Source organism: Abrus precatorius, unplaced genomic scaffold (genome assembly GCF_003935025.1).
Source record: "Abrus precatorius isolate BTA unplaced genomic scaffold, Abrus_2018 Scaffold11, whole genome shotgun sequence".
NCBI classification, from domain to species: Eukaryota; Viridiplantae; Streptophyta; class Magnoliopsida; order Fabales; family Fabaceae; genus Abrus; species Abrus precatorius.
The window spans coordinates 2,408,233-2,431,307 of record NW_020874303.1 but is presented as its reverse complement, the minus strand read 5'-3'; the positions used below and the strand labels follow the sequence as shown (position 1 = coordinate 2,431,307).

The 23,075-nt window shown below is 34.7% G+C and overlaps 2 protein-coding genes across 2 annotated transcripts; one reads left to right on the top strand and one right to left on the bottom strand.

Annotated features, from left to right (window-relative positions):
• The first annotated feature begins 769 nt into the window (after nt 1–769).
• Nucleotides 770–6,345, top strand: LOC113853642 (reactive Intermediate Deaminase A, chloroplastic-like). The gene is made up of 6 exons (XM_027484129.1): nt 770–1,005; nt 1,545–1,660; nt 1,803–1,847; nt 2,646–2,719; nt 2,802–2,851; nt 3,328–6,345. Exons 1-6 carry the CDS (start codon nt 822–824, stop codon nt 3,420–3,422), a joined length of 564 nt encoding a protein of 187 aa, XP_027339930.1. The 5' UTR covers nt 770–821; the 3' UTR covers nt 3,423–6,345.
• On the bottom strand, nt 5,625–22,834 carry LOC113854301. Its single transcript, XM_027485238.1, has 13 exons — nt 21,705–22,834; nt 20,730–21,429; nt 19,242–19,728; nt 18,818–18,969; nt 15,432–18,734; nt 15,106–15,318; nt 14,242–14,445; nt 13,925–14,128; nt 9,070–9,228; nt 8,183–8,533; nt 6,478–6,916; nt 6,248–6,344; nt 5,625–5,826 (listed from the first exon to the last, which is right to left on the bottom strand). The coding sequence occupies exons 1-13, from the start codon at nt 22,832–22,834 to the stop codon at nt 5,625–5,627; spliced, it is 7,641 nt and encodes a 2,546-aa protein (XP_027341039.1).
• Nucleotides 22,835–23,075: the final 241 nt, after the last annotated feature.

Genomic DNA, 23,075 nt, shown 5'->3' with positions numbered 1-23,075 from the left:
GGAAAAGGAAATGAATACTAATTATTCTAAATATCTTTTTAGTAACAAATTAATAATAGTTAATTATCCTATTTATTTTCCCTTTGTTTTATTTAATTAAAAATATTAAATATATTTCAATAATATTTTAAATAATAAGTCTAATTCTCTATTTAATCTATTACATAATATTAGATAAGTTTTCTGAACGAAAGATAAATTTTATGGCAGAAAATGAGAAGATATTTTATGCTTTTCTTATATATAGAATAATCATAACTGTTAATTTTAGTAATAGAATTAGTGATTTATTTTTAAAAAAATATAAATATTTTTTAATATTTTAGTATAATTTTAAAAAAAATTAATATTTTTCAAATTTAAGACTATCGTAGAAGTCACCTAAACGAAAACTGAAAATTATATAGTATTATATTTGTTTTCTTTTTTTTAAAAAAATTATTTTAAAAAAATATAATATAAATTTGTATTATATTTTATTTTTAAAAATAAAAAACTTAAAAAAACAAACAAACAATGCTCAATCCAAATCTCATTGTTACTATACCTTGTTTTTCTTTGGTCAAAAGTATTGGGCTGAAAGTACTCTACCATGAAAGGTTCAACAAATATTTATTGGGCTGAACCTTCAATTTGGGCCGAGGGAAACAATGACCAGCTTTTTTTAGCCCACTTAGTTTCACAACAAAAATCCACGTCAGACAAGGGTAATTTCGGACAACTGAAATATTACTAACCATAAAAGCAACCATGTTTGTCCGAGGATTTCAGTGTTCAGACAGTGAATCACAAACAGTCAGTGTCGAAGCAAAGAGAGAGAGATGGCGTCGTGGTGTGCTGCAAGGACTCTTCACATTCCGGCGGTGAACGTCGGCGTTCTTCGCCGCCGGGCATCGTGGGCCGCCGGAATAGGCGGAGCAGTGGTAGCCGGAAATGCACTTTTGCGTTCGACTTCGTCTAAGCGCTCAGTGCCATTCGCTTGCATGAGCCTCTCCACCGATACCCGTAAGTTTCGATTATTTCATACCAGTACTGTTTCTCTCTCTCCTCTTCTATTTTTTTCTCTGAATTTTGTTGCATAAAAATAAAAAATATATACATAATTTTTAATTTTTGTTGTGCATGAATAAATATGCAATGCACTATTGAAAAATGTTAACCCAAAGTTTTGGTGGATGCAAATTGGTGCCTGAAGTTGTTAACTTGCTGAGATGTTGACCCCTTTGACTAGTGAGTACCAATTTGTTTTGACAAACAAAACTCTGTAGGATTAAGGACTGCGACATAAGTAAATAAATTTTGACCTAAAAGATAAAGATAGAACATGTGACAAGGATATGATAAAAAATCATATTTTAAATATAAAAAAAAACTTAATTATAATATAATGTATAAAACTGAAGTATATGTATTGGTCCTAGTTGAGATGCCTTTTGTATTTTGTTGGAGAGAGACATATAATGTTGTTTGCATGAAATACCTCTGCATTGCTATTTTCATCTACTTCAAAATCTTATGCTGTGAATCACTCTCATTGATTGTAGCGATCAAGGAAGCTGTTCAAACTGAAAAGGCCCCAGCAGCATTGGGGCCATATTCTCAAGCAATCAAAGCCAACAACCTTCTTTTTGTGTCAGGTGTTCTTGGCCTTGTTCCTGAGGTTTGATATCATCCATCTGAAGTTCACTCATGAATTCAGTCCTCCAATTATTCAGTTTCTGTTTACATGTGCAATGGTGCATTTGTGCTGGCTGCTTGATGAAATGCGTCCCTGATAATGTGTGTTTTGGTCTCTAATGCAGACAGGGAAGTTCATCTCTGATAATGTTGAAGATCAGACAGAGCAGGTACAAGAAGTTAACTCTGAACTTATTTCGTTTTGTAATATATGTGCTTCTCTTAGTATTTGTACATTGTCACATTTCTCTTGGTTTTGGGCCTGTGAGGTATTATTAGAACTTGTGCTTGAGATTTGGTTTAGTTGGATGGCTTTACTGCTAATGGTTGAGTAATTTGTATGGACATAAGTTTTTACAATATTATCATGGGAAATCCTCCCTGTATACATATTTGGAAGAAGTTAATAATTTAGAGTGACCACTAAGAATGCTTAAGTTTACTAATTGAACGTGACTGAATTTTTAATTGATCAATAATCAAGATATTGTGGTGAAACTAACATGAGACCTTGTCAATAAAAATGGATTGTTGAAAGCATCAATAAGAATGCTGAGAATTCATCATTAAACTTAAAGAAAAGAAAAGCAAACAACACTAACACTCCTTTTTATACTATCAATCTAGGTCTTAGCGTATTAGAAGTCTGAGCCATTACGACCACTATCATCATAAGACTCCTTGAATCAATAAGAATCATGAGAATCCTAACATTCTTGCGATGCTGAATTAGTATATCACCTACTCTTGATGATGTCTTTCTGCATAAATGGAAAACCAATATATAAGTAATTTCTGGAACATGCCTACATTCTCTGAATGTTATTAATCATTTTGAGATAGATGTGTGTAAATTCCTATCACTTTAATGGTAATGTATGCTAGTAATTTTGTCTTGATGTTGCATTTCTGTAAAAATGCATTTTACTGATTTTGTGGCTGACATTTGAAATAATTACACATTGCAGGTTCTAAAAAATATGGGGGAGATCCTGAAGTCTGGGGGTGCCAGCTACTCATCAGTTGTTAAGACAACAATTTTGTATGAGTTCTATGCTGTTCCTTAATTTGAATTGTATCAACTGCTGGCAAGATGACTAGATTATACCATTTATTTCCTCCAGGTTGGCTGACTTGAAGGACTTCACGAAAGTTAATGAGATCTATGCTAAATGTGAGTTCGGTGGTAGTGATTTAATGTTTCCTTGATAGTAGTTTACATCCCTGCTTAAAGCATTCAATAGACTGTTTAGTTGTAATGACAAGTTCCACCATTCTAAACTTTTGAACTTTATTTGTTATTTCTTTTAATAACAATAATTAGTCATCCATTCAATACACTTCTACTTACCTACCAATGAATTTATTTCTGATAATAAATTATATCATGCTGTAGAAATTAATTCTGCTCCATTTTCTGGCAGTTAATGTGCTTGTATTTTAGCTGGCTAGCTTTTGGATTGAAAATCTCTCCTTTTTTTGTGTGTAAATTGAAGATTCATATGTTAGTTTGTGTTAGGTTATGCTTTCATATTGTTTAGTACTATGCTAGAATATAAGGTTTTATCTGTTGTTTTGTAATTTTTATTTTTTTCACTTCTTGCAGTATTGGTGTCAATAATCATTTATTTATGTTTTAAATGGTTTCAGACTTCCCTTTACCTGCCCCCGCTCGTGCAACATATCAAGTAGCTGCCTTGCCATTAGATGCAAAGATTGAAATTGAGTGCATAGCAGCACTATGAGCACCACCTTAAATAGCTTATATGACTTTTCAACAAATTCAGGTAAATAATCCAAGAGAGGCATAACCAAGCATTGGAATTTTACTTTGGTTTATTTCCTATTGGATGATGATGCTCATGTCATTACAATCAGTTTGCTGAACCCACTAGAAAGACCAATTCTCATATTTTCTCTGAAGATTTCGTTTCCATTAAAACTGAAAGAAATTAAGAGAAAGGTCTGCAGCTTTTTGTAATGCCATGTCACTTTATCATGGACCTTGTTTGGATGTCAACTCTCATCATTTCCAATAAAAACCATTTCTTTTGTATGTTCAATGTAAATTCTCTTTTGATGCATTGCATAAATAGTTCCCTTCCACAAGAAGAGTGAAAAAAAAAGACTAATATAAAGTTTGTCTATAAACTAATCAAATCAGGTTTTATCCAACCTTACTCTGAACTTGTGTCTAAGTAACCAAGTGGAGTATTGTTATGCTTCTAATCAATGGTGTTGGCAAAGACCACACTCTTCCAACCTCGAGAATGTTATAGCTCACAATTATACTAGCCTTATTCTCTCCATGGAAGTCATATACTGTTATTATAATTTGTTTTACCCTTTTTTCTATTGCAAATTTCATTGTTTTCACTCACTTCGTAAGATAAGTCATTCATCGAAACGTGCAAATTTATTGTTTTAATATTTGTAGTGTTTGTTTTTCGTTGACGTGATTTTCATGTAAATGGAAAAGCAATAACAACTTATTTTATCAGCAAACCTATGTTAGGCTTTTTTCTTAACGAAATTTCAAAGACATTTCCCACATATGCTCACACTTGTGGACATGAAGCAACTGTAGGGAACAATGTGGCGTTGGAACATGCCATCAAGGTGTATGTTTAAAGTAGCTCAAATGAAGTTGTGACCATTTCTATAAACTTATAAAAAGAAATTTGTTTGACCAAAATTTGTTTCTACACTCATTCTATTCAAATGTTCCCATAACAATTTCGTAATTTCGACAAGCATATCAACTGCAAAGCACTTAGATAAAAAACAAACCAAGGAAGGGCTATTGCCATGGAGTCCTTAAATTTTGCATGAAATGTTATCCCTACTATTATCCTACCATTATGAAAAGATCATTTTATAAGTCCAGAGCCATAGCCCATAAGAGTTGAAAGGGAAAAGGGAAGAGCACATATCCCAAGTACCATAAAAGGGACGATAATTTGTATTATTTGTGTGTACCAAGCTACATATCCAAAGACTACAAACCATTTGAGAACATGAATATGAAACTACTCAACTTCGACTTGGAAAAAGCATACAATATTGACATAAACAACTACAATTAATGGTCATGATAGAAAGAATGTTACCTATGTATGACCGACCATTTTCGGCAATCACATCTCTATATATATGACAGTATTCTTTTGCTTGGTGAAGCACCAGGTGAGAATCCTAATTTGAGAAAATAGTCAACAGCAATAAGGAGATCAGGGAATGAATGATCCCAACACAATGGAATTTTGTGAGTAATGATACTCAATACCAATCCACTCTCCACCGTCCAACGAATTGTGCTAAGGAATTTGTTACTAATTATCAGACGCAAAATTCAACACTATATCGTTGAAATCATGCCTGCATCAATATTCTTAAATACCTGACCTTGTAAGTCAATTCGTTTATCTACACCGAATTTAAGTCCTTATTATAAACAGGCGTACTGGCTAAGAGTAGAATGAGAATTCTTTTCCTTCAGAGATTGATTTAACATTTTGCTTATAAGAATCAAATTAAAAATTAAGATCATAAATGAAAAACAAAAATGTTATTGATAACTATTTATTTTAATTAAGCGTGTTCTAAACCTTTTCAGATTATATTGTTAGACTAATAACAGCACATACACTCGGTTAAATGAATTATAACGGGAAACTTAAATAAAATTTTCATGTAAGAGCCATATTGAGCACTTTTTCATGTTGGGACTAAATTTAAAATACATCACATGTAAAAGACCAAAATTTTAATTTAATCAATAGGAGTAAATTAGCTATGAGATCAGCTTCCATATTAGCATCAAATACAAAAAAGATAAGCTGTTTCCATTGTCAAAATTTGCACCTTGGTTATATTGTGTGTTACTTTGACACTAAGCTGTACACTTCCTGACATGCCAAAAAATAAGCTATACACTTAATAAACACTCAATTTGTTAGTAAACTTCTTTCCCATTGGAATAAGTCAGTTATCTCTACATCTAGAGGGGATAAACAAGCTGACTCTAATTTCTTTCCACCGAGCACATTTGAGATAATCACTAACAAAGTTAGACAAGAATGATACTCCTCCATCTTCTGTGAATCAGTGAGCTCCAGTGAATGATCCTTCCATGGCTGATAAAACGACCTAACAAAAAACAGGTCAAATATATGATTTGTTTTGAAGCATAGATAAATAACAAATTATACAATCAGACTTTGTTTGTGGTAGCAGTAAAATATACATCGTCTAGTTCATGTCTGCATTTTCTGTACAACATTTAAGTTTATCTACAGTAAACCCACAACTAATTGTATGATTCGACTTCACCTACAGTAAGTTCACTTAGATCAATTGTTGATAATCAAAACTCAAATCCAATCTTATTAATAAAATTCCATTTTCTAAAAGTGCTTTGACATCTTTCCCCCAAGTCTCAAAAATTAGATGTGACCCAAGAATTATAAAAATTTAGCTAATAAACTACATTTTCCTTATTTAACATCATTACTACAACCTACATGAACATAAGGATAGATAAGAAATTTAAAGACTCGAGAAAAATTACCATCTCCAAGCTGGATTAGCTTCAGGAGGACACCGTACCCTTGAACTGTGCGATGATATTAAAGTGTCGTAGCCTTGCAATAAATCAGTTCTGCCTACTATAAAATGAAGAAAAAAGCATAAAAATTTGGCCAAAAGCAAGAGTGTCGATGCAAAACATCCAACTAAAAAGTCAACCCTGAATTATCACCGTATTTGCACTCAGTATATTAAATGTATAAAGCAGCGTACCTACAAAATTAGAGGTACCAAAAGTCAGGAGACAGAGAGCACATACAACCGATGGTAGCACTTCATGATTGCTGCCAAGACGCAATTGAAGATAGAAAATTGTCGATGCTAGTAATTCTGCAGAATCAATTTTAATATCATGTGTTTGTCCAGTGGAATTTTCGACATGCACCAGTAAAGAATGAAGGGATTCCATGTTATGTGGTTCAGCGAATCCTGAATCCACATTATCAGATTTTTTATGAAGCTTCCCAATGATTACTGATGCTGTTAACCAACGTAGAAGTGTTGAAACTATTGAGTTCTCTTGAAACTCTTCCCTTAAATTGTTTCTGCAGAACTGAGACTCGTTGGACCCTAGCCTTTGAGAAGATTTTGTTTCTGACTGTAAAGCAGTTGTAATTGCCCAGAAAAAAAAGCTTTTAAGCCTTTCCTGATTCTGTATACATACAAGTATGGTTATTCACAACATAGTCATTGCATGATAGGATCCACCCACTCATTTGCCAAAATCAATAATTATAAGCAAATTGGTCAAAATATACGGAAGTATTGGCTTGATCATAACCAGAGCTATAGCCCGATATATACAATTTCTCCAAGAAATGACCATTTAATATTGGAGATTGAGAAAAACCACAATAAACAAGCCAAATCTAAAACCCAAAACAATTACATTTTCAAAATCAAACCTTTTACAAGAACATGATCGAGTAAAATAATTTATTACATACTTGCAGGTGTAACCAAGCCTAATCCACATTTGCACAACTTAAAACACCAAAAAGCATGAACAATAAATTCCATCTATTTTTTTCATCTTCAGGTATCAAGTTGCAATAAATAATATGGATATCAATTGCAATATATAAAACATGAACTCTGACAGAACACTATGACATAGTTAATGTCCAAAATATTGGACATTGTGATACCATTGTCCAAAACATACATATACATCTCAATTGATAATCGATATTTGTATATTTTTGTTTATTCAACTTTTTCATATGATAATGAACCTCACCATAAAAGTGAGGTATTATTACATATATATATATATATATATATATATATATAAACTGAAAAATTGATTTTATTTTTTTAAGATGTCTAACATAATTTTTCAATATTATAAAAGTGTCGGTGTCGGTTCAAGTGTTCAACAACAACAACCAAATCTTATCCCACTAGGTAAGGTCAGTTACATGGATCACATGACATTGTTAAGCTCAGTTAAAAACTAAATTTTCAGAAATCTAGTTAATCAAAATGTCTTTTCTAATAACTTCATTTAAGGTTCTTTTGAGTCTCTAAATTTTTTTACCAGACTAAGAGTCATGCAATCTACTCTCATTACTTTTCAAATGTTCAAGCTGATAAAAATAATTTTTTAATTACACACTTTATAAGGAGTGTCCAATGTGTGTCGAACAGGTGTTTTGACGCTGTCAAAGGTTTCAGTATCAAACAAGTATTTCACATTACAACACTGCAAACAAGAGAAGTTTCCATGCAGGCAGTGTTTGTGCTTAATAGATTGCATTTGTCAGCTAAAGTGTAATAAAAATATTAAAATATAAACAATCCAAGATTGGTTGTTTGTATGTCTTTGGACAAACAATATAGAAAAACATATAAGAGTAATCAATGATCAAGTTTTTATAATAAAAAATAAATAAATAAGGGGGATCAGAGAAAGTACCATCAAGAAAATAGAAACAAGAGGTGCATTCATAAGTATGGCTTCAAGAGCAAACTCCGGATTAGTGCTTTTTGTGGCTTGATTACATAGACTTCCAGCCCGATACATTTGATACAAGCCCTCAATTGATAGGGTAAAATGAGGCTGATATATTTTCCTTTTTTGAGATAATTTCAACACTGATGCCATCATTTGTAGAAAAGGATTAACTAGATCCACAGTTTCATTTCCCAATGTTACATCATGGAGTAAGAAATTAAATAGTTTGGATGAAAGCTCCATAAGCTGCTCAAGGCCATGATTTTGCAACCACTTGGAGATGCTTCCAGATGAAATAACAACATTGACAACCTAAATAATTAAAGCTATAGATACTCAGCGCAAAAGAAAAAGAAAACTGAAAGTTTAAAAACTAATAAATGACTAATGTACACCGTTTGTTTTTTTAAACATAAAAAAGGCCACAAAATTAAATAAATCTTACATTAGAATGTCATTAGCAAATCAGTCAACATATGATTTACAATCAAAGGAATCAAAAGACAGCTTTGAGTAACAATTTTAGGGGATAATTTGGTGTTGAAGCTAACCAAGCTCAATGGTAGACTAAAACAGGCAGCATGCCAAGGAAATTAAGCTGTTTTCATGATCAGACAGTCTTAGGTCACAAATTTAATTAAAAATGGCAAAAGACAAGTAAATTATTGTTTTATGATTTTAACTTTCCTCCTTTTCAGAAAAATTTGGTTTATCAAAGCATCAAACTACCACTTTAATCCTCTTCAGCACTAAGCTCAACGAACCACCTTGCTAAAAAATAGGCAGGCTTACAATTACAAGTAATAAAGCAAAGCCCCAACAAATTGAATGACAATCAAGCACTTTACCTTCAACACTACAAACACATGCTTCAAGAAAAATCTATTTTGTTCTCCATCAAGCCTCTCTCTGGTAACTGAGATGAGAGATGAAAACCATGAAAATAAAGAACAATGTTTCACTAAATGACGGGCAATCTTATGCAATTTGACAGATTTCTTTATCACCTGCAGAGTAAATAAGATATCCCTGTTACATATTGGTAGAGGAAAAAGTAAAGACACAGTAAGAATCACACAAAGTAAAAGGATATTTCATTATATTCAATAGCATCTCAAACCATTTAAGGGTGTGTTCTGGTAAATAGCTTCATTAAGAACTATTAACCAAACAGTTATCAAATAGGAGCTTATTCATACATTTAAGTATAGTAGTCAATCCCGGATAGCGGCGCGGAGCGGCCGACCTCAAAAACGCTATAGCGGCATAGCGGATAGCGGGATGGCCGCTATTTTAGGTATTATAAATATACTCATAAACTCATAAATTAAATTACACACATATATATATATGCTTAGATGTCAATAACAAGTAACAACAAAATATAAAAATAAATTTAACTAACTAAATTTAAGTCTCTAATGCTTAGATGTTTAAAAATACTAAGTGTTCAATTCAAATACAAATATTTTAATAATTATCATCATCTTCATCTCCAAGATTTGCAATGTCCTCTTCATTTTCACTTTCATCACTACTTTTGTAAAGAACCTCCTCCTCCTCATCCTCTTCTTCAGAGTCTTCGTCATCACATTCTTCTTCTTCTTCTTCTTCTTGTACAATTTCTTTCCCTTTTCCCTTAGATTTAGATGAAGAAGCAATTGTAGTTGTCTTGGATTTTGATTTAGCTTGTCGCCTAGTGTAGGTTATAGGCTCACTAGCCCCAATTGCATTAGCAACAGCTCCCCAAGTCAAGTTATCATCATCAAACACTAATTCATCTACAGCATCTTCATCATCTCCAGCTATTCCTTCTAGCAACCAATTATTACTATCATCAACATCCTTTAAGATAATAGGATCCACCACGTCAGAACACTCAAAACGTTCATTAAGAGCTTGGTTATATTTAATAAAAACCAAGTCTTGTAACCTTTGATGCTCAAGTCTGCTTCTCTTTTTAGAATGAATCTATTTTACCATAAAAAAAAATATTAGATTTTCACTTTTCATAAAAGAACTTTAAATTGAGGATTCAGATATTTACTTACGTGCTCAAAAGTACTCCAATTTCGTTCACATCCAGATGAACTACAAGTCAAACTCAACACTCTAATAGCAATATTTTGTAAATGTGGTGTACGTACTCCATAATTCTTCCACCATTCAGCTGCAAATTATGCATCAACTTATTAACCTTTTGTATTATATCTACATAATTACATTACAATAAAAAAATTAAACAAATCTCTTACCAGGAGCCATTGTAGCCCTTTGTCTTTTTGCTCCACTTAAACCAAAGAGACCTTCAGCTCTCCTATATGTTGACAATTGAACTGTAGCATTATCTACATCATCTTCACTTGTACATAGCCTCTCAATACATTTATACAAGCCTTCCACAACTTCAGGATCATTCTCAATTTGTTTATTGCTATAAAAAAATTGAGGATTCAGATAATAACCTGCAGCATGTAATGGATGATGAAGTTGACACTCCCATCTTCTATCAATTATAGCAAAAATCTCCTTATATTTGTCTACATTTCCTTTGAATGCATTTTGAATGCTTTCTTTAGCTCTATCAATTGCCTCATATATATAACCCATTGCAGGCTTTCTTTCATTATCAACAAGTCTCAAAACTTGCACAAGTGGCCCCATAGCTTTAAGACAGAAAACCACATCATTCCAAAAAGAAAGCATAAGTACAGTGTCTGTTGCCCTTTTTCCTTTAGCTTCTTTGGCTGTTTTGGACTTTAACCACTCATCGGAAGTGAACATTTTTCTAAGGTTGTTTTTTTTATTATGCAACCTTTGTAATGTGAGGAATGTTGTGGCAAACCTTGTCACTCCATATCTAACCAATTCAGCTTTATTGGTGAACTTCCTCATAATATTCAAAGTCAATGAATGATTATAAATAAAACCCACAAGAGTAACTCCCCTTTGGATTGTTCTCTTGACTCTAGGTATTTTTCCAATGTCTTCTAATATCAAGTCAATACAGTGTGCAGCGCATGGAGTCCAAAACAAATGTGGTCTTTTAGCTTGCAACAACTTACCTAAAATTAAATTGCATAGTCTAAAATTAGAAACTAATAAAATAATTAGTAACTGAAATTAATATAGGGAGTAAAGAATAATTCTTACCGGCTAATACATAATTACTTCCATTATCAGTAACTACTTGCACAACATTTTTCTCTCCAATCTCTTCAACAAAGCTATCCAAGAGCTCAAACAACTTTTCTCCAGTTTTCATATAAGCAGATGCATCAATGCTCTTTACAAACATAGAACCAGTTGGACAATTTACTAAGAAATTGATCAATGTTCTATTTTTTTTATCCGTCCACGTATCTGACATAATTGAACATCCACATTTTTCTCTTTCTTCTTCACGACTTTTCAACATTTCCTTTGTATACTCTAACTCCTTTTTAAGAAGAGGAACTCTACACTCATGATAACTAGGAGGCTTTAGATGTGGACCATAGTTTCCAATAGCTTCAACCATTAATTTGAAACTTTTTGAGCGCACAATGTTGAAAGCAATTCCATTCCTACAAAGGAATCGCTCTATGTATTGAACTGTTCTTGCTCTTGCCTCTTTGACACAAGCATCATTTATACTTGTTTGTCTTTTTGATTTTGCTAATTTGATGCTTGTTTCTGAACTCTTTAACCATAATAAATCCAATGGGCCCTTGACATTTTTTCTTTTTTTGGTGGCATTACAACCACTAACATAAACTGATGCAACACTTGAGGTTGCAGGTCGTTTTCTACTACGAATATTTTGAATTTCTTGCACCTCTTCTTCATCATCATCATCTTCATCATGCTGAAGTAAATATACCTCTTTTTCAATTCTCTTCTTCTCATGAGCTGCTATTAGTGTTTCTTTTATTTCTTTGGGAATTCTTGGACACTTATCAACATCTCCCTTCACTCCCATTTGGTGCCTCTTTGCTCGGGTAATACCGCCTGTAGTCGTTTTTCCACAAAAGTCACAAGTAACAGACTTTTTATTATTTATGTCTTTCAAACTATTCCATTGCCAACCTATATCCAAATTATTTCCTGAAGGCTTCACTAATGCACAGGATGAAATTGAAACAGAGCCGGTTTCTTGTGACAGATTGGGAGGAGTAGCCATTACTTCTTTAAGCTTTGAAATTTCGAACAGAAAATAATAGAAGAATCAAAACAGAGAAGAGAAAAAAAAAACAGAGAAAAATATAGGAAAAAAAAATGTTCAGTACCGGAAAGTTCGCCGGAAGTCTGCCGGAGTTGGAGAAGATGACCGGAAAGTTGTGCTGACCTTGAAGAAGATGAGAAGAGATGAAGAAAATGACTCAAAATAATTTGGGTCACCTTAGAAGCTTGCCGGAGACGAAGATGACCGGAAAATCAAGTAGAAGTCTCGCCGGAAAAACAGAGCACAGCGAACAGAGGATGACCAGAAAACCGAGAACAGAGGAGAGAGAACCGAGAACAGAGGAGAGAGAAACGAGAACAGAAGAGAGGAGAGCAGACTGATGGCGGCTAGGGTTGAAGAAGATGATTCAGAAAAATAAGGGGGGGTCGAAATTCCAAAATTGCCCCCCCTTAAAGGGCCCTAACGGTAAAAGATGAGGGGCAAAAAGGGGAAACGCGCGAGAATGAGATAGCGGCCGCTCCAGCCGCTATTTTCGGTGTTTTCCGCCACGAATCGCGGCACGACAGCCGCTACTGTGAAACGCGACGCGACAGCGTCGCCGTCGCGGGAAAGGGCCGCTCCGCCCCGCTCCGCCGCGATTGCGGCCGCTATTTCCGCTATTGACTACTATGCATTTAACAATGAAACTTACTAAAATAAGCTGAAAAGAGCTTCTATTAAATAAACTTCTCAAGTCTCCACATATAGGTAGGAAAAGGATGAAAGGGGATTAAACACAACAAAATTGATATTGACTTGATATTATGTGATATGTTACAATGTAATAATATGTTGATGTATTGATAAAACATAAAGCACTTTCCCCTATTTATACTAATAATCCTAACTAAATAAGGAATCAAATTATGAGATATTAGGACATGAAAAATAAGGAATTAGGGAAAATAATCATAAAGAGATAATCTATGATACAACACCAAGCCTTATCCAAACAGGTGAAGTTGGCTACATGGATCACACGACGTCATAAAACTTGGTCAAAAACCAAATTTTAGAAATTTAATTAATCAAAAGGTCTTTTTTAATAATTTCATCTAAGGTTTTTTTGGGTCTCTCTTGATCCCTGTTTACTCCAAATTAAAAGTCATGCAACCCACTGTCCTCATGAACATCATCTTCAATGTGTTGTTTGATAGTTGGATGTGTCCACATAAAATGGAACATCTAAATCTTTTCATATAAACAGCATCTGAATATTACTAGAAACTCAAGTTTTGGGTTTTGACTTGTGAATTGTATATTTTAGGACTTGAAGCAATTCAAGTCAACAATTTCAAAAATTGACACTGATCTGTGATTCCATTCACAATAGGAAAACCAAGTTATAATATAAATACATAAAGTTGGATAGTAACACAGTTTCAGGTAATTTCCAGCAATGTATACCACAAAATGAAGATATACTACAAAACTACATGTTAAAGCACTATGATAGACACATGGGAAAAAAACAAAACAAATTTTAAGAATGTGTTTACCTCAATAATCAGGTCCTTTGACTCAAAATCTGAAAGTGGAGAGATATAAAAGCTCATTAGACTCTCAAGGATGGAGTTCCTGATATATATCATGGCATCATCATCTGAGTTCAGCCCAGCATACACTAGCCGAAGGATCCAAGACCTTTCTGCTTTGAAATTGACAGATGTACTCCAAAAAAAGTTCTCAAACATAGGTATGACCTACAAAATCGAAGTAAATGGAACATAGAATTATTTTTCATTACAAAGTACAAACTTTGATTAAAAAATAAAGCTCCAACATGAAAGGAAATTTTATGGTCATAGATATTTACCCTCATATTCAACTTAGAAGAGTGTATCAAGAAAGTACTTATAGCAGCATAATGATCATATGATGAATCTAACAATACACAAGATGCTTCTGCTGCAAATAGAGCAGTAACCGATGGGATTCTTTGCCATGCTTCTTCTATACTATTTTGAACAGAATTTAATAGAAGCCGAAGTCCCATTACATCCTTCCTCTTTTGGCACTTCTGCAAGGCATTTTGACTGTTAATCAAACACAATCTTCCAACAAGGAATACATGCACACACACACACACAGAGGCAATGCTTCCACAGCCAACAAGATTTTTCTTGGAAAGAAACAGCAAATTTGTCTAATCTCTTTTCATATCAATAATTTTTTACCCATGACAATATCATGAGCAAAACAAAGAGGCCCTATAAACATGATCAGTAAATGTAAGAAAATAAAATACCCATTAAAATGCTGGCATTTTTATCTAACCAGTTAAAATAGAATAACACAAAAGAACTCTCTAAAATGCAATGTGACAAATATTTGAAATACTGGTCTTGCCAAAACATTTGAAATGAATCATGCAAAACTGCCCAAGTAAGGGATAAATATATGGCATCATTGTTCTTGCAAAACATTTGAAATGAATCACAAGAAGCTGCCCCAGAGAAAATGAACAGTCAACACACCCCATTTTCACCAACCCAAATCAATCCGATTGTTCCATAAGAATGTAGCATTTTATAAGGGAGTAAAAAAGTATCAATTATATACAAATAAATTAATTAATAATTCAATTTTCAAACATATGGAAATAAAATATATCTGACATTGCCATAATGAAATTTTATCCAACCACAAAACAAGAAGCATAAATAAATCCATTACCAACCTCTAATGCATTCTTAAATTTATCAAGAGTGCGATAAGCTAATCTTCTTATCCCATGATCTGGTGAAGACATGCTAATAAATGCAATTGCAAGCAACCCGGACCCAGCAAACTCCACAGGCTCTATATATACCTTTGAGAGGCTATGAATCGAAAATCGCAAGATAAATACAGGATCATAACGTTCTCTAACATCAAAATGAGAAGAATGTATCTGCACAGAATTTTATATAGTTAATTAAAATTATGGCAGGATAACTAGAACAGGTACAAAACTAAAGACAGGAAACACAGATTATTGTAGGTAACTTAAAAGCATGCTTCAACCTTTTTCCTGACAGTATCTGGTTCAACCTTGTTAACAGATGATGGCTCATCAGAGATACTTCTGTCATAGGGAAAATAGAAAACTGTTGACACACATAGGTCAGGGTCAATTGGAAGATTGTCTCTACACTGGCTGACGGACCATTCTTCAATTGATGATGAATCTAACTCGGCATTCTGGGACCATGATCCACTCATAGACTCAATTTGTTGCATCAGATTGTATATTGCCAAATCAATCTGACTAAGTGTAGCACCATACGAATGACGTAGCAGTGCATGCAGTTCTTTTAAATTTATGCCAAGATCATTTCCATAATCTAAATCATTTTGACGAGACTTTATCAATAACAGTTTACAAAGCAATTTAATAATTTCCAACGGTCCTCTAGCGAACTCAGTTGATAGCTCTTCGTGAATCTCATCATTTTCACAATGGTCAAGAGAAGGAATCAGAAAACATTTCAGAATACTGGATACAGGCTTCAAAAAGGAACCTGCTGGTTTGCGCACTGAATGGAGAGTGGGGGCAAACTGAGAATGAGCAAGCAACAACTGCAGATACAAATCATATGATAGCCTCCCCTCATTAAGCTGACATAATATAACCTGGAGGGTTTTCATTGTTGTAAAATCAACAAACCTATACAGAAGAGCAGATCTGACTAAATGCTCAAGGAAGGAAATAGATTGCAACTGAATAAGATAATTTTGCATCTCTACAACCAATTCAAGAATGCTTTTTAACACAAAAACTTCCAAGTGATTATATAGCAATGCAATGTTTGTTCTTTTTGAAGTTCCAGATTGATCAGAGGCTAAAGAAAATTTTTTAACAACAAACTGCCAAATGTCCACCAAAATATTTATGAAACGTATCCTGGATGTTCCCAATTTGCTTTGCATTTTCACAGAAACCTCTTTCAAATCTCCACCTGCTTCTTCATGAAACAATAATAATTTACAAAGTGATATCTTCACAACAACACGATTAATAATGTTCAAAGACTGAGCCAGAGAATAACTATCAATAACTTCACTGTCACACTGCATCAGGTCATCAAGTGAAGCACATTTTGGGAAAATGGATTTGAATAGATTTAATCGCATCTTCGGTTTTATTGAAACCCCATTAAGAGCAAAGTAATGCTTCAACATATGAATTGATTTTCCAAGAAGACTACAATCAGTAAGACACACAAGTTCTTGAACAGATAATGGAATGAATTCTCCATTCTGTTCCTCAAATATGTCTTTTGAGGAAAAGCTCTTCCACTGACTTAAACCTTTTAAAATAATTTTTGAATAAAAGTAAGTTAACTGTTCAAAACCTTTGTGATTCTGCTCCCCAAATCTCTCAGAAATTAAGCTCAAGTATGACAAAGAGGCCGGTAAAAGCAGCATAAACTGATCTTCTGAAAGAGTAAGATCATAGGTATGCCCTATCACACCAACATCATGATGTAAACTTCTATTCACTACAGCCAAAAATAAATGCCCAAAGATTGATAAGTGCAGAGAGCTCAGTTCAGTGAGAATATGTAAGAACTTAGCTTTCTTTGCATTTATCTTGTACATGCAATGAGAAAGCATTTTTGCTGGAGTAATCATTATAATTTTCCACATGATCAGCAGCAGAGGATGAAAAGTTTCTTGTTGCATTTGTTTCTGTTTATACAAGGCATTGACAGCTTCAAGCAAACATCTATCTGCACTATCTATATCAAAACTTACTGATAAGTCAACTACCTTACTGTAGATCTGCACAAAAATATAACCTTTCATATTCTTCTCACCTATCTCCCAAAATAAATCATATGGTGCCCTGTTTCCAGTTGTCTGTTGAAAATAAATGGACAAAGCACTGAAGGCATCAGCAGCTAAGGAACATCCAACAGATAAAGAGGATTTCTTAATTGCCAAATCATCCACCTCAACTCTACTAATCATCCAGTCTACTAATTCAAGGAGCTGAAAAGGGGATAAAAACTGACGCAAAGTATGCAATGCATACACTGTTGGAAGGAGAGGCATCATATCTTTAGTATGAATGCACAGCTCAAATATGTTTCTGAAATCTAGAAACATCTTTTGTTGAACGCTGTTAAAGGCCTTCACAAAATTATTAGCAACATCTCCAACTTTCAATGCACAAAGCTTAGCACCAAATAAGGCCCACATGTAGTCTAGAGCCATTGTTAATATTTTTAAAATTGGATCACCAAATTTGTGAAACCCCTCGCTAGATAGTACATCAATCATATCAAAGTTGTTCTCTACATTTTCATTTGTAAAGTTTTGACCACTTCCCAAAGAAAATGAAAATGATGTCAAAACAGAAGGATGACAAAAAATGGTTTTGATCACTTCTTGAATATTATGGCTTGATGAAAAAAAGGCAGTGTTTAGAGACCTGTCAGATCCAGCTTTTGGAACCCACAATTGAGCAAATAAGTTCCCCATCAGCATAACACAGATATTCAAAAGTTGTTCGTTTTGAGTTAATGGGTTAACTTTATAACATAACTGAATCTGATGAGTCCAGAACAACACAAGCTTCAGGTTCAGAAGGAGTGAGCAATCATTTGGAGACTCAGATAATTTATGCAGTAGAAGCTCTTGCATTTTAGATAGCTTTGATGCACAAGAATCATTCATACACATCATTGCAGGAAATATCACATGGAAAGGTGCCTGTTTCAGAAAGATACTAAATGCAGTAGCATCAGCTTCAGAAGCATCTAAAAGTTGGTTACAAGTTAGAGAGTCTGGATACCATGTAAGATCAGAAGTCACAATTGGAGCAGCATTGCAACTATCACTGCCAAGATCTGAAATGGCCATATCCAAGCCAGCTTCAAACATGTCAGGCCATAACTTGGAAGCATGGAGAAGAACAGTATAATCAAGAAAAAACACTGATGATAAGAGTGAGAAAGGAACCCCAAGTAAGTCACGGGAAATGACCACACATGATGGAAGATTAGTCAATACTTTCTCAGTACCTTCCAAAATAATTGATGATATGAAAGCTGTGGTTGTTTCAGCAATCTTATGACCAGCTCCACTATTTAACAATATATTTACACCACTGAGTGCACTTCCCAATGAACCATCGGGAGGGACAGATTCTTCATTTTTAGAGAAAAGGCAACAACTTTGTTGACATGATATGCTCTTCACAAAGTCCAACAAATTCTTCAGTGGCTTCCAATCAGGAAAGACTTCATCATATTCATAACTGCCACCAAGTCTCTCTTTCAATTCTGCATTAACTACAGCAGATAACAATTCAGCATTGACCTATCAAAAGCACAGATCTAACATTAGATGTGCACAAAATGCAAGCAGAATTCAGCAAAAAATGTCAATGATGCATAATGTACCTGTGTTTGCAAGAGATACTTGACTGTATTGCAAGTGTACAATAATATCATTGATTTTTTAGGCAATGAGCAGGATCCTGATTTAGATCGGATCACCTTTAAACATTTCTCCAGCACACATATGATAAAAGGGCTAAAACAAGGTGATAAGTCTGCAATGAAAACTACTGGATCAGCAATAAAGTGCCAAAACTTTCTCCACAATTTCGGTATGACAGTTAGTAGCATGTCCCCAGAAATGCCATAGCAAAGGACCATTACTGGATACTATGGGTATAAAAATGAAATTATGGATTGTATTTCATAGTCTTAGTGAAAAATACTGATCATATGAATTTATCACTCAGCTTATAATGTAAGTGATTTCAGAGTTAGACCACAAAGAAATAAATGATGAGAATATAGAACTAATTACCTTTACAACCTTCCAGACTATGGACATAATTCTTAAGGATATTCCAATATTTGACTAAGTTATTTCCAAGTGTTGAAATAGCATCACACAAGAATGATATGACAAATAGAATCAAACTCTGTAATACATCCACCTCCAAGATATTAACAGGGGAATTCTTTCTCTGATAACCTGGTAAAAATAAAAACCATGCTTCTATCTCATGAAGATTTCTGTCAAAAGCGCCAGTACTGAACATGGCTGCCATGACCAACCTGTAAGATAGATCCTTTATCACAATGTTTGGTGAGAACATTAACAATTTAATGAATGGCTGCAGATATTTGTACAACATGGGTGGAGTTCTTATGGGAATTTCATTGTCGGGACACCATTCAATGTATTCCACAAGCAAAGACAACAATGGGACCTGCAAATGACCTGCTAACTCTAATGGGTTTTTGAGAAGACCCTTGAAAGATTCAAATGAATTATCCAGGGTGAAAGGCAGTGTGCGCTGCACAAGAAAAACATAAAACAAATATAAGATAAATTACAGCCATTACTTTGAAAATATATATATAAAAATAATTACACTGGATTTCTTTCACTAGGATGGTTTAGCAAGATGCTGGCCAGGCTCTTAGTTGCAACAAGAGAATTTCACGCAACAGATTATATTTCCCTTAAAAGTAAATCTGACAGTTCACGTTCAACTGTGCCACATGTTACAATCTGATTGATCTGGTGTGATCACTCAATGCTTATAATTTTATATATATTGACAGTATAAGAAGACAATGAACTATTTTTTATAATCACTATAAAATAAAAGTTGAGGTAAACTCAAAATCCCAAAAATATAACTCCATATTGACATTTTGCAGTTTGCAAAGAAAATTAAATTCCAACTCATGCTGAGGTTAACAGTAAGTTTACAGTGTTAACCTGATTTTGTCTGAATCAAATTAACCATTGCAAAACACCACAAAGTTGTATTAGAATGCTTTGAGTTTCAATAAGAGAGTAAACCTAAATGAATGATGCATTAAGAAGATTATAATAAAGTGAGCAAAGGGAACAAAAAGAAAAAGGAGATAACATGGCAACTACACCCTAGATGCTGGATAGTAAAACTTTTTCAGGTTTTCAGAGGAATGCCACTGAAACAGGTTTAATCAGGACCATTCAGAAAAAGAAGTGGATACACATGTTGGTACTAGTCGCCAAGACACCAACTAGGAGTTTCTAACAAAAACAAAGAATAAAGATATAATCCCTATGTAGTTTACGATTTGCAATAGAGAAAATCATTGAAAGTTAAACCGAAGTTGACAATAGTTTATTGATAGTTATTCTCTGCCCCAATCTTTGAATACATCAATCATGATGTTGCAAAGAGATACTTTGTAAAATATTCTTGTTTGATCACAAGATATTTTTTCTATCACATAACAGACTTAACAGTATCAGTGTCTCCCATGGCTTTTAAAACAAGATTTGAAAAATTGCACATACCCGATAATATCTGATAGTGTCAAGCAGTTTAGACAGCAAGTATGATTCTCCGTCTTTTAATGTGCTAATATCCATAGAATGAAGGTTCACACCCCAAATTTCCCCAATGATGTTCATAAGATCCTCTTCATCATCCGTTCCTCTGTCATCAGTCATATCAATATCTGGAGTAGAACTTATGCCAGCAACAACTATATCTATGTCACTCTCAGAAGTATCCCTTTTTAACTTCTTTCTACTACTGCTGTTATGTTCATAAAGGCATGCACTTCTCTTTAAATTAGAATTACAAGCTTCAGAACAGGCATCTAAAGAGGAAAGTAGATTTAATAAAACCTGCATATCAGGAAGGAAAGCTTGAACATAATTCTGGATTTCTTCCTTGATAGACATCATGCGCTGCATGAATGGATTGCTGGAACTAGAATTATGGTTCAAACAACCAAAAAGACAGTCCAGCAATTTCAGTAACTCCAGAAGAAGCCTTAAAGTACCGTGTTTCACATACAATTCAGTATGAGGCAATCCCTTATTAAACAATGACCTGCTGAATGGACGAGGAAACAAGCACTTCATGACACTGTGCAAATCCATATTGTCAATCAGGTATGAATCATTTGATCCAAAAGCAACAAATTCCTGGCAAAGGCCTTTGCCCACTGACGAAACCAAATGAGCTGCCACAGATATCACAGAAATCCTGCAAATACATCAGTCACCATCCAAAAATACAAGGGGTGAATAAAACCACACAAACGTAAGAGAAATGCCAGTAACACCATCATTTGACACACTTTTTAATATTGTATCTGTTATTTAACAAAATCCCATGTCAGCCCCCCTAACAGAGGGTGGCCAATGGGCTTCCAGTTTTCAAGAATACTGAAAAGAGTGCGTCAAACATTGTATTGCCAACATTACTCATGCATAAAAATATAACAAATATAATAAAAAAATCACATAAACAATTCTGACCATGAAGAAGATTTAAAATTTTCGATATTGTAAGGAAACTCTTTCAAATATGACAAACCAAAAGAAGGTTTGGCATTGACAATAGCCAAAAGCAAATTCTTATGATACTGAATTTCAGTAGCCCTGAGCTTCTTCAAGAGCCCCATGATTCTCTTCGGATTACCCCTCAACGGATTCGGACGCATTTTCAAGTCAGGCATCAAACCATTACTAGGATCAGTACAAACCCTAACAAGAACACTAAACGCCACCACAGCAGCATCTCCACCACCCCCTTCCCTTCCACAAACATCAACCAACTGCTCCAATGTTGCACTTCCGAACAGCACACTCCGAAGCCCCGGCGGCACCAAAGACTCTTCAACAAGAATCCTATCTCTCAACACCAATAACACAAACACCACAGTCTCATCATCATCGCTCCCTAACCCTCTAAGAACACCAGAATACATCTCCTTCTGCTGCAAAACCCACCGCAACAGCCCCGGCTTCCCAACCTCCAAAAACGACATCGCGAACCGAACAAACGACTTCCGAAGCAAACTCTCCCTCTCCTCACTCATCTTCCTCCTCTTCTTCCTATGGTCCGACGCAAGCCTCACGAATTCACCAAGCTTGAAATCGAAGCACTTCGCAACCTCAGAAGCCAAGCTCGCGCTACGCCTAACAATCGAAGCAGCGAGCAACAAGGCAGCTTTCTGCCGCTTCGATTCCTTGCTGTTCAACTCTTTATAAACATCGTTCAAATGCTCCGCAACAAGCAACTTCGCGAATCTATCCAAATCCTTACTAACACTAACACTTTCAGCATTGCTAGGCTTATATTTTCCCTCACTATGGTTCAAAATGTTGGAGATTAGATCAAATACGTAATGCATTCCTTGTTTTCCTTGCCGAAGCTTCCATGCTTCCAATAACTCCGAGCACTTCGGGGAACCGCGCACGTACTGGCGAAGCAGTTCGCCGCCGTTTTCGGCTTTTAATAGCTTTACGAACTCTTTTGTGGCGTCGGAACAGAGCTTTATCTCAAGTGAAGTGATTCTGTGAAGTAACTCTTTCAGTTTAGCATCGTAATTAACCTTTGTTTCAAAGTTTACTACGGCGCCTGCGGCGACGGTGGATTCTGCCATGGATGGAACCGTAGATAACGAAAATGGAGCAGTGATCACAGGGCGCTAACGTAACCTTCTCCGGAGGTTAGAGCGCGGCTTCACACCCACGACACCGCCTTTGTGTGTCAGCATAAGGCGTAGGTTAAATTTTGGACATTAAAAACGGCGTCGTCGGAGCAATGCCCTATGGGTTGCGCTCGAACGGCTCGGGTCCGGATAATCCATTGTTACGTTAAGATTTGACTAGGTGAAATAGAAT